The sequence below is a fragment of the Barbatula barbatula genome (genome assembly GCF_947034865.1).
Source record: "Barbatula barbatula genome assembly, chromosome: 2".
Classification (NCBI taxonomy): Eukaryota; Metazoa; Chordata; class Actinopteri; order Cypriniformes; family Nemacheilidae; genus Barbatula; species Barbatula barbatula.
In genome coordinates, this window is record NC_136767.1 from 11,727,018 (window position 1) to 11,745,004 (window position 17,987).

General features: G+C 40.1%; 1 protein-coding gene across 1 annotated transcript in view; it reads right to left on the reverse strand.

The window, feature by feature from the left end:
- The window catches only part of tmem8b (transmembrane protein 8B), a 123,584-nt gene that overhangs the window by 48,975 nt on the left and 56,622 nt on the right, over positions 1-17,987 (reverse strand). The window contains exons 4-5 of the mRNA XM_079477871.1: positions 12,080-12,213; positions 9,276-9,544 (exon numbers count right to left, since the gene is read on the reverse strand). Of these exons, the coding sequence (XP_079333997.1) occupies positions 9,276-9,544; positions 12,080-12,213 (403 nt within the window). The remainder of the gene's footprint in view (positions 1-9,275; positions 9,545-12,079; positions 12,214-17,987) is intronic.

Consider the following 17,987-nt stretch of genomic DNA (forward strand, 5'->3'; position numbering starts at 1 on the left):
ATGGAGGATAATTTGAGATACTAAATTATAATATTCTGTATAAAAATACAGTTGTGACATAGTGGTTAGAGAATCGGACTCATAACCAGAAGGTCACTGGTTCAATTCTCAGGAACAGCAGGTAGCGACTGCCCTTGAGCAAGGCACCTAAACCCCCCTGTTTGCTTCCCGGGCGCTGCAGTGATAGCTGCCCACTGCTCCGGGTGTGTGTATTCCTACTAACTGGATGGGTTAAATGCAGAGTTCACATTTTGGGTATGAATCACCACTAGTACTATTATGCATTGTTATATTTTAATTATATTTATAAAATATATTCATGTAATAAATGAATTATAATACCATTAGCTTAGCAACATGCTAGCATCAAATTATTAAAATCAACTGCGAGTCACAAGATGTATCACATCCACAACAGTTAAGAGATGCTGGTCCAAGAAGGAAGCTGCCTATGTAGGCAGTAAACAGCAGGTCAGGTAACTGGGCTTCACAACAGAGCTGATGAGTCAGGGAGGCTTGTGAGACGGGAGAGTGATGGCAGGAAGCCAATGTCTGCTGTTCAGTGAAATTGATCAAAGAAGGGGAGCTGGGTTGAGAATAATTGAATTAAGGCTGACAGAATCGCTGACCAAATCCTTCAGACACAGGTGATACTACAAGGTCTTGTAATAAAGGGTACAGACTATTAAGATAATGGTGAAGAATACTGAAGAGGAGAAATGAATGACAATGGTTATGGTGTCTAAAAATGTGATACAGTTTCAGTACTCTCACATGCAGTCTTTGGCAGAATTAAAGGCATAATATGTACGGTTTTCAGATTAAAATATCAAAAAAGAAAGAGCACGATGCCATAATGTGTACTTAGAGTACATTATCCCGAAAGTTTCAAACTAAATTTAAATCAAAATAAATTTGCCATTTTAACTTGTGTAAAATTCTTTCTTATTATGTTGCCTGTCAATGGTGTCATGTCCATGTTTTGCATGCTTCTGCTTTTACATCAATTATGCTTTTTACATCTCACTATGAATTTGACAAATAACGTGGGATGATTGAGTAATAATCTAGCACATATATGATGTTACTTATGGCTAATTTGTTTGTAATTAAATAAAAGTTTGTGTTAACTGTATTTCATTACATCATCCATGAACTTGATTTGTGATTGATTTCCATCACAGGTCCAATCAGATTAGGGGATCCGAAAAAGCGAAACGAATACCTGACGAACCAAGTTTTCATATCAACGACGAAACGAATGTTCCCTTTTTCTATTTGACGACCGCACGGTAGATGGCGCTGATGGAGAATCAATTTCAGGCCTAAACATTAGGTGGCGCTTAACCGCTATTCAGGCTTTGGATGCTGAGAAGAAGAAAAGCTTACATTTACATTTAGTCATTTAGCAGAAGCATTTATCCAAAGCGACTCAGAAAGAATTCAGGGAGCAATAAGCAATATGTCAAAAAAGAGCAAAAGTACGATAGGTGCTAATACAAAGTTACTAGTTTCAACAAATGCTAGACCACTACCTGTTGAGAGAAGTGGGTTAGGGTTGTTTTTTTATTTGTCTGTCAAGTATGCACAGAAGAGATGGGTTTTAAGTAGTTTTTTGAAAGTTGTGAGAGATGTGGTTGACCGGACAACGTTAGGAAGAATGTTCCACCAGGAAGGAGTTGTGAAGGATAATGAGTGGGAAAGTGATTTAATGCCCTTATAAGAATTCAATACAAGGTGCCTCTCGTTTGTAGAACTCAGGGTTCTTGATGGGTTATAGGAGTGTAGGAGGGTGTGAAAGTATGCCGGTGCAGATCCAGTGATAGTCCTGTAGGCAAGCATCAGTGACTTCAATCTGACACCGGCTTCAACCGGTATACACAGGGGTGTCACATGAGCCCTTTTGTGCTGTTGGAAGACTAGGCATGCTGTTGCGTTTTGAACCAGCTGAAGTGGTTTAATAGCTTTTGCAGGAAGACCAGCAAGGAGAGAATAGCAGTAGTCCAACCTTGAGATTACCAGGGCCTGGACAAGAAGTTGTGCCGCATGCTCAGTGAGATAGAGTCTAACCTTTCAAAAGTCAAATAAGGTATATCGGCATTATCGCAATGTGATCATTGAAGGAAAGCTGTTCATCAAATATGACTCTGAAGTTCCTGTCTGATTCGGAGGAAGTGATTGTGGAATTGCCAAGTTGGATGGTGAGATCGTGTTGCACCATGGGGTGTGCCGGAAACACAAGTAGTTCTGTCTTGGCCAGGTTCAGCTTGAGCTGATGCTCTTTCATCCAAGCTGAAATGTCATCTAGGCAGGCTGTTACGCAAGCTGCTACAGTGGTATCGTCAGAGAGGTAGGATTGGATCCAGTGGAGAGGGGATCCTGAGCGCTTAGCCACTAGTACAGTTTGCTTTACGTACTTACAACAGCAGAACAAAAAATATATTTTTGAAGATGAGTTTATTGTTTTTTTGTCTGAATGAGCAAAGGAAGAGAAAGAGACAATATTTGTTCACCCTATTCTTGAGAAGAGAGAAGTGCATGGGTAGTTCAATAAATTGATTCAGGAGTTAAAGCTGTACCACAATCGTTTTCATCGTTACTTCAGGATGTCAGTTGGTAAATTTGAAAACTTGCTTAACCAGGTGGCTCCTAAGTTAATAAAATTTAGAACGAACTTTCGGTTCCCTTTCTCCTTTTCATGATACACCCAGGAGAAGAGGAAGAACCAGGATCCTTCGTCTCGTGTGTTCCATGCCCCGTGTGTGCCATATGTTCCGGGTCCATCGACCCACTGGACACGTATGCCCACTGCATACTCTGCCACGATCTGGCCCATGCCGAGGCGGCATTCCGATTCTACTGCCCACACTGCGAGAACCTTCCGGTGCGGGTGTCGTTGGCTTGGAGAGTCGCCACCCTCAGAGATTTTGTTAGACAGCATCCCACCGCCGCCAACAAGCCGCTGTCATTGCACGCTTATTATATGTCTCCTCACTACTTATAGGTCCTCGCTTTTTGTGTTCTGTGGCATTTCCAGACAGCCCCTTATATCAGGTGCTTTTGGCGGTTCATAGATCATCATATGGGTTATTGTACCCCAACTGAGCCATATATTTGTTTTCATCCAGACAACCCCTCTGTGGTGAGGAAGGCGGGACGAGAGCCGTGACGCGGGGCCGGTGGCGTGAGTGATAAGTGGAAGCAGCTGTGCGCGCACCGGTCCCGCATCTTATCACGGAGGAGATTGGGAGCTTAAAAGGATGTTCGGCAGGACTGTTGACGAGAGAGGACCGGGCCCGAAACTGTGTTTAGTTTGTGTATGTTTTATGGCCGGCAGTCTACCGTGAGGTGGCTGCCGGTTTGTTCATTGTTTATTGTTTATTTAATTAAAGTTTTAGTATTTGAATGTTCGCCGGTTCCCGCCTCCTTCCTTCCCTTCTACGAACTTTATTACACTGGTGCCGAAACCCGGGAGGAAGGAGGGACATGCTGTCAGAGAGCCCTCGCTGCCGAGGGTGATCGCGGTGCTGAGGAGTTCGGGCAGCGCGGACGGGGGAAGTCCGCGAGTGGCTGCCCGAGGCGGTGGTGCTGGATCAAGAAGTCGGATGGGACGAGGACCTCGCTGCCGTGCTCCTGGGTCGAGGTGGGGTGGCTGCCGTCCAGGAGGGAGCCAAGGCCCGTTCGCCGTGGGCCGAGCCTGCTGCCAGCCGCCATGATGGGGAGGAGCAGGGAACGGAGGACCAGCTGCCCTCAGCTGGAGGGCCATCGCCGGCCGCCAGGGGGCGGAGGAGGATCGAGCCGTCCACCGAGCGTCCAGTACCATCGCATGGCACCGCGAGGAAGAGTTTCTCGGCTGGCTGAGGACCGAGCGACAGCTTGTCAGGGAACCGGACAACTTTTTTTTTCCTTTTCCTCTCTCCCCTCTCTCGTCCCTGTCACTCCGGGGGCTCCCGTCTCCGTTCTTTCGTCTCGCCGGTGCATGCCCCCAGGCGCTGCCGACTCCGAGACTGGCTCCCCGGGGGGGGAGTAGGTACAGTCTCGGTGGTGCCCCCCGGCCTGTAAGGGGTGATGGGGGTATGTGGTGAGGAAGGCGGGACGAGAGCCGTGACGCGGGGCCGGTGGCGTGAGTGATAAGTGCAAGCAGCTGTGCGCGCACCGGTCCCGCATCTTATCACGGAGGAGATTGGGAGCTTAAAAGGATGTTCGGCAGGACTTTTGACGAGAGAGGACCGGGCCCGGACATATGTTTAGTGTGTGTATGTTTTATGGCCGGCAGTCTACCGTGAGGTGGCTGTCGGTCAGTTACGTTATTGTTTATTGTTTATTTAATTAAAGTTTTATTATTGAATGTTCGCCGGTTCCCGCCTCCTTCCTTCCCATCTAACGAACTTTATTACACCCTCTTTGTAGGCATTTTCTGTGATTCATGTGACCATTCTGAATGTCAAATTATTCGTCCCTGTTATTTTGACACGTGGCTGGATTTTGCGGTGGTGCTGCCCTAACAGCAGCCACTCGAGCCTGTGTTTGCTACAAAGCTGGTATCGCATGTTTGCCGTTGCTCTCTGTAATGCTTGTAGGACAGCTGGATACAGAGCCGATTTCCGTTTATACAAAATGGTTCCCCCTATCTGATGAAGTTCACCGCTTCTCTTAGCTGGTGCTATTAAGTCGATAGACTGGAATCAACACCCCAACTCCGAGTTGTACACTGGCATGTGTGGGTAGCGTGTGGGAATGAGGACTGGTCGCATTGTCGCGATGCATGTTGTATACACAATGGAGCAATAGCAATAGCCCCTCTAGGAGGTGTTTTCATGCTCTTAATTTGTGCTCTTGAGTGCGTGTATGGTACTTTGTGAATGGCTACAACCCGGTGCACTGTCCCACATTGGACATTTTATTGTTAGCCCTTATGACTGCGTTGGCAAGAGGGCTACAGCATTCGGTTTCTAATATGTATGTTGTCGTGGCTTTTGCTGCTTTTTATGCATGAACGTTCATAGGAAGCGTGATCTGGCATTCAGATCTGGAGGGTAATAGAACGGCAGAGACCCTTGTCCTCTTCTCCAGCCTAAGACTTTGCTTTGAGAGTACTGGCTCTCCCTCTAGTCGATCTGATGCATGTGATCTGTTGAAGAGGCTTCCGTGTAAATACCCAACCTGTTTTTGCGCAATTTGATTAAAAATGCTCTCCGTGCGGGAGGTTAAATGTGATAGTATGTCACACACAGACTGCATGATTATGTGAAATGCCATTTCATGCACAAATGGTATGCTCTCTGCTTATCGCTTGAGCCGATGGCCACGTCGGATGCCGTCGCTCGCCATGCACCACATATATGTTTTGAGCTTGCAGGTTTTCATGACCGCTTCACGTAACGTTGACTATTAGCAGTTTGCTTGTGTTACTTGCAGGCAGTGCTTTGGGCGGCTTGTGCAGTGCTCTGCAGCAGCGTACTAGCTGTCTGACTATGCTGTATGTGTCAGCTAGATCGTATAGGCGGTCAAGGGGACGTTCCTTCCCCCAACTATCACTTGCACGAGTCTGTGCTTTATGACTGCATGTTTGCGGTTCAGGTTATGACTCGCGTGAGCCTGTGTCTTATACAGCATGTGGGCGTGTCCTTCACCGTCACTGTCTTTACTGCTTGGTGATGCAAACATACCAGGTTGCACCTGTTTCCATCCTCACTATGTACACCAGTCACATCAGCCCTGTGTTACTTATTCTATATATCGTTGGCTGCATACCAGTACTTAATATACAGGATTTGTTTCTACCTTGCTCGGCCCCGGCACTTGCCATTTTTATACTTGTTATTCTGTTATGTGTATTGCTACCCTGCTCAGTGTAGTGGCATAGCATTCCTGCAAACTGTGGTGGTATGGTAACCCTCAGAGTTCTGAGTGTTTTGATTGGATCCCATAGCAGAATGTGGTATCCAATCATCTTAGAGCCTAAGTAAGGTGTGCCCTGTTGGTGGGAGTTGTGCGTGTGCTACTGCCAAGGGTTATGTGGTGCACGTTATGTGTTAGCTCCGCTAAAGTCAAGCTGTTTTTCCATGTTCTCAGGGCATGATTTAACACATTGCCCACAGCGGAATTGATGCATTTTGCCCGAACATTGGATCGTTTCTGATGGCTCCCGCATGTGTGGCATGCATTAGGCTGAATGCCCATGCTTGCACATACGCTGATTGGCTGAGGGGGTTTTCCCTCAAACTTGCCTTGTGATTATGTTGGGAGAGCGCGGGTTCCGCTCTTTGCTGCTCTCACGGCGTTGTTTTATATGGTTCCCCTTTAACGCAATGTTGAAAGACCTCTCTTGAAAGGGAACGTCTCCGGTTACTGTCGTAACCTCGGTTCCCTGAGAGGAGGGAACGAGACATTGCGTAAACTGCCATGTTTGGATCGTCGCACTGTAATGCTCAGTCGTAAGATTCTGAGGTAATGTGGTCCAGACGGTGTAATATATAGGGGTGGCTACCACACCCCTAAGCGCCGTCTTGGACCACATTGGCCAGTTACATTTTCATTTCTACTCCCGTTGTTCAATAAGGTTCAGTAAGGTTGGAGAAGGGGATTCCCCTTACGTTTCATGTCTCGTTCCCTCCGCTCAGGGAACCGAGGTTACGACAGTAACCGGAGATGTTTTATGCATTTGCATTGTAGTTGTACTATTTAAAGAGTTGTAAAATATGTGTACACTTGACTTGATGTTTGTTTACATGTGCCTGTACTTTCTACCTACAAGCAAAACTGCTTACTTATTGTATATTAAAATAAATAAAGTAATTCGAAGAAACTGATTGTATTTAATGACTTTTACTGGTATCGCCAATATATTCGTAATATCCCATACTACAACATAACATGTGAATTGTATTCATTTGAAAGATTATATATATTTATATAAATACACACACATACTGTTTATACCTTTTATATTTTGCCACCTCAAATTATGTGTCCTCACATTATGTTAAATATAGGTCGTTTGGCATTTTACATTAGTAGTCAAATTGTTTTGTTATTGTATGCTGTAAACTGGCCCGTATTGCCATGAGATACCTTTAAATCAACTTGATTATTTATTATTTCTTCCTTTGTCCAGCAAATCTGTAATTTGTTTGCAACAGAACTATGGGATGAATTTCATATCAAAACTATAATCAAATGCATGTGCAGTTAATTTGTGAATCAGGCAACACACATGAATTCATCCTGTTCTGTGCATTTAAATTTTGATACTTTCGTTTAGCTGTTTTCAGCATTACACGACCCACATAGAAACAAATATCAATAAATAATAAATGTCTCTCATTTAGTGTCTGTGAAATTAGGAACTGAATGAATATTAACCACTTTGTAAAAACAGATATATTCCCGTTCCTGGAGCTCAGTGGTAAGAGGATGACGTTAACAACGCCAAGACCGTGGGTCGATCCCAGGGGATTGCACATACTTAGAAACAGCTGTATAGGATAATGCAATGTAAGTCGCTTTGGATAAAAGTGTCTGCCAAGGCAACACACATGCTTTCATCATGTTCTGCGCATTTGGCTGCACATGCATTTGTTAATAGTTTTGATATTAAACAATTTACAGAACTTCTTTTTGTCCTGGTTTTGGTAGTCGCTGTGCATACAGCATTACAGCACAAACGCTTTTTCTTTATAAATGTAAGTGTGAAAATTTACCGTGGGCCTTGAATGTGGGAGAACAGCAATAACTTGGAGCTAGACAGGTTTCGCTTTTTTCCGCTCCTCACGTACACCGATAATGTGCTCTGCAGGTAGACTATCTCTTCATGGCCAATTATTTCCCCCTGTGAGTGCTTTAGCTAAGCTGGTCTGAGACTGTTCAGCCTCATTGAACATCAATGGTCCTTCTCTTCATCCCCTTTTACCTAGCCATCAGCGCCAACATCCCCTGGCATCATTGGCTCTAACAAAGGCTCTGCTGAACCGCAGGACATTCGGGAGAAATGGGAGGAAAACAGAAACTTCTGAGTGAAAAGAGGAAATCGATCTGACAGAAGCAGAGTGTTTTTGTGTTATGATAATTGTGTCGTTCTTGCAGAGGAAAATCAAACTGGAAATGTGACCTTATAAACTATAGAGAACGAAAACTGTCAATCTACTTTTGTGAAAAAATCATGAAATGTATGACTTTCTTTCATACAGGTGAAGATATTTTAAAGAATGTTGTTAACTGGCACCTATTCAATTGCATTGGTTTTTTGTCCATACAATAGAAGTGAATAGGGCAAGTTCTGTTCAGTTACAAACTGTCTTCAAAATTATTATTTTATGTGGTCTGCAGAAGAAAGAAAGTCATAAAGGTATTAAATGGCAAGAGGGTGAGTACATTTTTGGATGAACTATCGCTTTAAAGCAGGATTGTATAAGATTTACTGAAGGTCTACTGAACGTACTTCCCAATGCTGAAATAATATGGTTCATGTGACTGAACTGAGTTTTCCATTTATTTCACACTTTGTGAGCAGCTCAATTGCCAGATTTATCAGACAGACTAATCCCCCCCAAAAAAATAAAATAAGTAGGGAATTCATCACCACTTTCTAACATCAGGCAGAATAAAAGCAAAGGCTCTATTCCCAGACAGCGTCCTCATCTGAGCTTCCAAGGTTCTAATTTATCACAGAGATTCATAACAAAGACTGCCTCTCCAAACACACTTTAATTTCCCAACTCCACCTGGGCCATGTGAACACCTGCTTTTGTCAGAGAAAAATCCCTTTGAGCGCTAAACTCCAAACACAATTCCATGCTTTAATACGTTCAAATGCAATTCATCGCAGGATAATCGGAAACCATATGCCTGTAACATTTGTACTAATAAATCCCAAAATCATCAAGCTGTTTCGAAGCCTGTGGCTGTGTGGACAGTGCTCCAGACATATGGCACAACTGTGCCCTGGGAGACCCGAGTTCAAGTCTCAGCCAGGCGTCCTTTCCCAATCCTACTCCCCTCTCTCCTCCCAATCACTTCCTGCCTCCCTCCACAGGCAAGAAGCCTCAAAAATATAAGTTTAAAAAGACTTCATCAAGCTGTTGCCCTCTCAAATTTTCCACCATGATTCCATGTGTTAGCATGCAGTAAAGTGCCCTCAACCAATTAGACTGGCTTATCTGTTTTAATATGTTACAATTTTATTTTTTGTACATTAATGAAAGGATTTTTAATATAATCATTTTATAATTTTCTTCATATTTGTTTATAATAACATATTTATTCCACGGACTTACCTTTAACCTGAACACCAATGCGGAAGTAGACATCTGAGCTACTGAGGTAACGCTCCACCAAAATATAGTACCACTGTTCCCAGGACGGGAGTGGCACGTCCAGCTCACAGGGCATGTTCTCTCTGCAGTCCACAGCACTGGAATTATGCACTGGTGGGGCCCTCGAGCGAATCTTAAGCAGAACTGGACAGCTCTCTCCGCTCCTGTTTTTTGTATTGCAGTCCACCAGCTGGACCTTCACCCGAGAGATGTAGTTTGGAATGAACACTCTGCCATGTACAAGAGAGAAAAACAGAAGAAATATGCATTGATATAGTGGACATACTATCCTGTGATACATATTTTAAGACAGCTAAAAGTGCAGTGTTTCAATGAATGAAGACAAACGTCCAGACTTTAAAGCAATGGATCTAATCTCAGAATTGTTTGCTTTAGCTACAGCATTCAGAAAGGTTTTAGCTATAAAAATAAAGGACATAGTTCCTGCCCAGGACAGTGATGAAAGATATAGAGACTATATTGAGAAGGAACTGAATTCATGAAGCTTGGGGCAAAATTAGTTTTGGTCCCAGCCCCCATACAGAAAACAACAGATTGAGATAAGAAATAATTCGATTTTAACAGTTAGGATAAATAATTGGCACTATTCGCTCCGTTATTTGTTCCATTTTTATAATGAACAATATAAACAATACATCAAACACCAATTAAACTGAACACAATTTGTTTAAAGATTCACTGGAGAGAGAAATCCAGATAAAGCACCATTGTTCTTTCAAATCAGTTATGTTTTCTGAATAATGAAACAGTATCTCAATAGTTAAAATGTTTCTAATACTTTACATTGAAATCTACAGGGACCGGAAGTAGCGATTGTTTTAAGAGTGCATTTAAGAGTGAAACGGAATATCAAATGAAAAAAATTATTGGCGTGGCTTGCGTTTTTCACTGTGAATTGATTGGATGTATAAAAACAGTTGTTGCATTTTGAAATGGAACCTTTTAGCAGACTGACAGTTGAAGGGGAGGAGTTAACGGATGCTCCGCCCAAGCGTCTAACATATGTCGTTTGAGATGGATAGTCACTACATTTTCAGATTTAACCGTAACTGAAGAATATGAGGTTAAGTGAAGAGAACGGCCCACATTGCTATTTACAATAAACGCTGCAATATTTCATGAAAAAATAGGTAATTAAAAATTTCACTGGGACTTTAAGATTCCATTTATTAACATTAGTTAACTACTGTAGTTTCCATTGAATATGAACTAACAAGAAAGATCAAACATTGTATTGGTTGATGCAGTCATTGTTAAACACAATTAGCTAACACTGACATTCAATGAACAATAACATTTGCATTTACTTTAACAAGGATTTATGAGCAGTTTTGAAAGTTTTAGCATTCCATTGGTCTTTAAGTATATTAACTTTTTGTTTTCTAAACAAAGATAAAACATCACATAAAAATTTGTATATATGTGAATAAATAAATTTTGACAAAAATGTCAGACAGAAGGCGACGAAATGTTAATGAGTGCAACCCTATTGAAAAGTTATTCCAAATAAAATAACAAGGCACCGTGTAATGCCCTTTACAGGATTTTACAGAGACTATTCTTTTTATGTCTGGTATGATCCACTTTTTGTCTTCAAAACATCACTTTTCAAGGTAATGGTATGTATATTTGTGATGTAGATGAATGTGGAGCTTTCATTAAATCAAAAGAACTTCTGATGACATGAAAAATAAAAACTAATCTACATAATGTCCAGGACTGAAGGCCGTTCCTGTCTGCCCTTGTGTTTATGAATGTTTCAGCACCTCTCTCCTCCCCCTCCATTTTCCTCTTTTTCATTTAGCAAGACCTTATTTGCTAATTGAGAGGAGAGCTTTAATATCGGGAACTAATGAGAGTAGAAGGCTGAAATAGAGGGATGCTTGAGAACGATGTGTCTGGAATGGTAAAATGCCCAGTGTAGAAAGAGGGAGAGACAGAAAAGAGTTGTTAGTGTGTGTGTGTCTTTAATGCAATACAGTAAAAATGTTGGTTAATGCGTGCTTACCCGCATACTGAAAGACATACAATGTTTTTTTCAAATTGAATAGCTTTTTAAATGTTGGATTTTCTTGTTGGGGCCAAATGGATACCTCGCATTGTTAATGATTTGCATTGTTTTCACAGTATTATTACAGTTTAGTTCACTTGGGCCTGCTTTTAATCTAAATCACATTCATCTAAATTGACTGCACAAAACAACAAGCGTCTGTTTTATTTGTAGATTTCTTTAAAAAGCATGCAAATTTAAAAATCTAAAGTTTTATTATGATTTATTTATGAATCAGGGTCAAAAGATTTATTTTAAACTTGGTTATAAACTGAAAGTTTTACGATTTTGTGAAATGTAATAGAAAATATTTAAGAGTACTGTTTTTAGGTTACTAATAAATTGTAAAACACAAACAAAACATAACATGAATATTACTTTTAACCAATTATTATAGATGTATACAACCTTTTTATTTTCATGATTTTTAATGACTTTAAAGAAGGTTTGTACATTTTCTATGAATTGATTACTTCATAGTGTTGCACAAAGCATTTCACCATCATAATGTGTATGGTTATGGACGTACATAAACTTTATGAATTTATGCCATTCATGTTTAGGATTTCAAAATAAATAATATTTTTTGTAAATTCAAACTTTAATATTCAATTAAATTAGAGAAATGTTTTTTACTAGTGGGCTCAGATCTTTTGACCCCGGTATTTTCCACCTTAATAAAATGGTCACTCACTTGTAAAGTACAGATCTATTGTGAAGTGGAATCATCTGGTCAATGAAGTAACCAGGATACAGCACTGAAATCCCAATGAGCCTCTGAACAATGAGCTGAGGTTGAAAGAGGTACTGACATTCCTCATGAAGACCCTGAAAAAAAGGACATTCATTGGTTAGTTACAGACGTCTCCAAAGCTCAAATGAATATTTAACTCCAAAATGAAAATTATGTATGATATATTGATATGTGATGTGTAAAATACGATACATTTTTATCTATCCCATTATTTACGTTTATATTATATCAATTTTCCTTGGAACACCTACAGCAAAGAAGACTTTGAAGGTCTTTTTTTCCCATGACATTGAAACAGGTATAGTAGGTAATTTCAGACCTCGAAAAACAATAAACGCACTATAAAAGTATCACATTTTTGACTCATTTATTGTACTCCAGGTCTTTCTGCATGCGTACGATAGCTGGTGTGATGAATGAACAGAATAAACTGTAAGTCATTATCTAGGGTGGCATCCACCCAAATGCTCTTTGGCTCATCCATGAGAGAAATCTTTAAGAAATTGTTCATTTGGATCGGATATTAACAATGAACCAGTTGATCCACTTCACAGAACTGATCCGAATGAATTCTTCACAAATCGGATTGATCCAGTTCTCAGGTTTAACTCAATGATCCAGACGGAGTGGTTTACAGCTTACTGGAGGGGAAGATTCTATTATATTAGTGAATTATATCGTATTACATTAAATTATATCAGTGAATAACACCTTTAATTTTGGTCTGTTCCTCACACAAGACTATCATATAACTTCAAAGGGCTTTGGGAATATAGCGCACTAGTCAAATGAGCCACTTTCATGATAATGTAGGTGCTTTTGCATTTTCTTTTCTTTTAGAAGCTTGAAAGCCTCAGTCCTTATTCATTGTAATTGAACAGAAACAGTGACCTGTACATTTCCTCAGTATTTTCCCTTTTGTATTCCATAGATGAAAATCATACAGGTTTGGAATAAAAGTAAGTGATTACAGAATGTTCTTTATTTCATAAAGAATGACATGCCTGTCAAATGCAAAACACCCAAAACATAAAATAACATTGTATTTTTCTCTTTTCCACATTTTACTGATATCCAAAAGGCATGTGATGCAACTAATAGTTTGTATTTTTACATTTATTCCCACATACTTTAATCCAAATGACCTACTAATGAGGGATATGGGCAATTCTTTTTAAGGTGACAGTAACATTTTCTCTTGAAAAACTAAAATAAAACGGTGTTGAGAATTTATATAGATGAATAGCAGACTAAAAACTTGCACAGGGGAAATCTAAGGTATTTATTTAGCAGAATCGTATTAATTATGTCGGAAATAAAATGGTCCTACTCACAGAAAAAGCCACATTGAAAACAAATAGCTCAGAATTCTTGCTGTAAGGAAGAAAAAATACCAGCACCTAGTTACAGTATATTTCAGACATGAATAGAAAAGGGGAACCCCTGCCAAAATGTGTACAACTTCATATAGCAAATCTTTCAAAAGTGAACTGTGTCCTTTTGTCATTGTAGCTGTAAACAGCTTAGTTTTAACATGTGGCAGATGTTGTGGCCTATGTTCCAATTAAAGATCAGCAGTTGTATAGATCTGCAGACAGATCTTCGCAGTGAAGGTATGAAAAGAGTGGGGGTACAGCTAAAAAAAGACACAGGAGGTGTGAAATAACAAAGAGCTCTTTTTATTTATTATGGCACACACAGGCAAATGACAACACAGCGTTATATCCGAAACCTCTGGTTTCTTTCGCACAGGTACCCTTTACCTAAAACACATCCATCATTGTCAAAGAATGCAGTATAAGCTTCTCCCCAACCCAACCTCTTTTCTTGCCGTTGTCACAGAAAAACACAATCGCACAACACATGGGAATTAAGTATCTGAGAATCAACAATCTAAAGGAATGCATTGCTTTTTCTACCCTGTCCGCTGATTCTGTTTGTTGCACTATATTACCACCTGAGACGCAGGGTCATTCTCACTGGTGCTTCTACCCACAGGTCTGTCAGATGTCAACCGCATATCAGTGATGACTTCGTGTTGAGGTCAGTCAGCCATGTTATTACTTCATAAGGTAGAGAGCGCATCTGTCAGCGCAACTGTCAGTTCAATGCAGTTAAACAATAAGTCGGCAGCACAGAGGGATTCTTTCAATATTGAAATGCTATTCAACAGATGTAAATAGCAAGAAAGAAAAATAGCAAGTTTCCATGTTTATTATATAGTTACTTCTTTCTATGTTTATCTATACAGAATTTCTTTATTCAGGAAAGTGTAAAAAATGATATGCTTTCATAAACCACTAGACATTGAATCTAATAAAAAAAAGATCTGGTTACACTGTGTATAGTGTCATGATTCTGCCGTATCATGTCATGTTTCTCTTGGTTTAGTGGCAGGATCATGACAGAACCTCATGCTTTGTGTGGAGAGAGGCATGTATGGCCCTTACGGCCTTCCATACACTCTCTCCGGTCTTGTCGCTGTTCCCGCCCTCTCGTCTCTTCACTAGTTATTTCATGCCTAGTTGTAGTTGTAGTTGTAGTTGTAGTTGTAGTTGTGTATCATAGCTTTTGCAAAAAAACAACTTCCGTTTTGCCGTTGCACTAGAATTTAACAACAGTGACTTAAAATAAGAGTGGTTAAGACATCGGTAAGATTATTGTTGTGTTTAGTATCAGGCATGTTCATATTTCATAAGGTTATTGACTGACAGAACACTGACTAGCAAAATGGTTACCCTTTGTTTAACTGGCTATAAACAGATTTATTATTCATTACGAAATTCCTTCCATTATGAAACGAAAATGTATAATGCAATATATTACATCATAAATTAACGAGCTTCATAATATCTGAAAAGAGTAAATTCCTTATGTATTATTTAATATATTGTATATATTATTGTAACTATTAAACTACTATATTTATTTGCAAATCTATATTTAATTATTTAATATATTTTTGTTGGTTTATTTAGACAAAAATATATTTTCTTTAAGTGTTTTGTCAGTCGTTTTCAACATGAAATCAAACTGTAACATAAAAATTATTCACTTTAAACGATGCCACCTGTATGCAAATTGCCAAGTTTGACTACGCAGACTAAACCAACTTATTGCAAGAGCCATTTGAAAGCATCTGGAGCAGTTTGATCACACAGTAGTTTGTGACATACTGAGATCGGTCTGGGCCACTTTTAAGTCAAAACCACTGTTCATGGGTCCAGTTCTCTCACCCCTGTTTGTTCACAGAGTCTAAACGAAAGTCTATTCCTGTTTCGGGGACGCGGGTGTTTCCGTTAGCCAAGCTCAGCGCAGATGCTGATTACATCATTAGACAGCGCAGTTGCTTCTGTCGGATTGATAAAAGTTAAGCTCCTGTACGTGATCAAAATGGATAAAATCTCCAAAAGAGGACATGGGTGCAGCTCATACCTGATACAGTTTCTTCCTATAGAAACGTGCAAACTGATAAGTAGATGTCTATTTTCATTGTAAAAGACTTTGTTATGGACGTACGCAATGTAGTTGTTTCTTTGTGTGATCTGCAAATGCAGACACGTGCAACGTGGAAAAATATTAATAATCAGTAATTATGTTCCAACTGGAGGCAAGAAATGTCGTTTTTATAATGGAGTGTATTGTCTTTGTCACGACGAGACATTGCATTACACTTGTGGTATTTATTATGTTACTATTCTCTGCTGTAATGCAAGCTTGTTTCTATCTCACACAAACTCTTTATGATGTATATATATACATTTCCGTGCAGTATTCCACCAATCACTACACACTAGTGAACTGGCCAATCATAGCACACCTTGCTTTTCAGAGCGATGAGCTTTGTAAAATATCAGCGCGTTGCAAAGAGGCGGAGCAAAGAGGAGATTCAATCATGCACGTTATGTGGAAAATACAGCGTTTTTAAACCTTAAATCATGTAAACACATTGTATTATATCTAAAGCAAACTATAATATTCATTTTAGCCACGTCAAATGACCCCTTTAAGAGTGTGTATGTGAGGATGTTGGGTTTAGAAAACGTGTGTGTGAAACCATGTCTGCACCGAATCTTGTGTGTGAGAGATTCTTGATTTTTTTTCTAAATTATTTTCCAAGGATCCGAGAAGGAAGAGGTTAAACCAATTATTTTGCAGGAAACCTTGACAATCTTTGTCATCAGAGATGCACAAGCTGTATCCAAAGACATTAACGTCATATACTTGATGGACAATAAAGGCTGTTGTCTTCTACGGTCAATGTTATTAAATGTTAAAAATGTTATACTTGAGTACTAAAATTGTGGATTTATGAAAGTAATATATAAGTTACTCTGCACAATATTCCATAATACAATCATGTTTTATTAAATCCATATATTCCAATCAACAAACAATTGTTTGATTTAATCTATATCTATTTTATTTGTGAAAACAATTCATTTTTAATATTATTTCTTAAATATATTTATGTTTGGATTAAAATTTGAATTTAAATTAATTTACTTAATTCAAGAAGAAATATATATATTTTGCTTAGTTTTATAAAATAGTTTCTAGTTGTTTCTAGACAAAGAAAATATTATTTAGGTCAAGTTATTTATTTTTCATTGGATCAACTTATAAAATATAGATGTGAATCCTTGTTTTAGTTGTTTCAATGAAATTTTCAGTGAACACTGTAGCTAAGTATTGCACAAAACCCTCTCACACATACTGTGAAGTGACACAGAACTGTCAGTGACATTACTGAAGTGATAGAAACAGAAACACTCATTCCAAAACTATAATTATATGAATAATAAACGCATAAAGTCTTGGTTACGACTGTAACCTCCGTTCCCTGATGGAGGGAACGAGACGGTGTGTTGAGAGATAGACTGGGGTTTGATCTTGAGAACCTATCATCTCCGAGAGGAATTTAAAAACGGCAATGGGCTTGGCGAATGCCACAGGCACAGCAGTCTTCGCCCTGTACATACACTCTCAACATGAATGAGGAGAGGAGTCCTCTCTAGTCTCTGCAGTAAGAAGGTCAACACTGACCTGATCGCAACTTCTTGGGTTCTCCCCGTCGGAAGAACACCAAGACGAGAAGAGGCGCCACTTTTATGCGTATCATGCCTAGGGCAGGGACTCTAGCTATCAGGACGGTCTCTGACCTCCACCGGCAAGCTACTCAATGTCTCCTCTCCTCGTCCCATCCAGGGTCAGGCATGGAGATTCCAGAGGCCTGGTTTGGGGTGCCAACCCATGCCTTCCCCTGCGACATAAGGTCCATCATCAGGGGAATTGGTCAGGGACGAGCTGTCGTCAGACCCACCAGGTCTGAGAGTCAAGTCTGGTTGGGCCGTAAGGCGCAACTAACAGTACTTGATGCCCCTCTTTCTTGACCTTGCACAGTCCTGGGGGGCTGGTTCGGTGGCTGACAGTGCAGTCACCTGGCACAGTTGGGAACCCCGGGGAGAAGGGCCCGGGCTTGAGGGGAACGCAGCAGGCAAAGAACAAAGGATGAATGAATGACCACCGCCTTTTGTAGCTGTATGTACGTGGTGGAGACTGGCGTGCGTGTGCCATTCACCAAGCCCATTGCCGTTTTAAAATTCATCTAGGAGATGATGGGTTCTCAAGATCAAACCCCAGTCGGTCTCTCAACACAACGTCGAGAGACCGACTGAAGGGGGAACAACAATGTAATCATTTAAATGTGTTACTTGTGTTGATGAGTCAATTAATTTAATTAATTCATTCATTTAATTAATTGAATTGTTTCTTTTTATTATGACTTTTTACTGCTTTTTAAATCATCTAATCAACACATGGATCTTAAATCATTCATAACAACTAC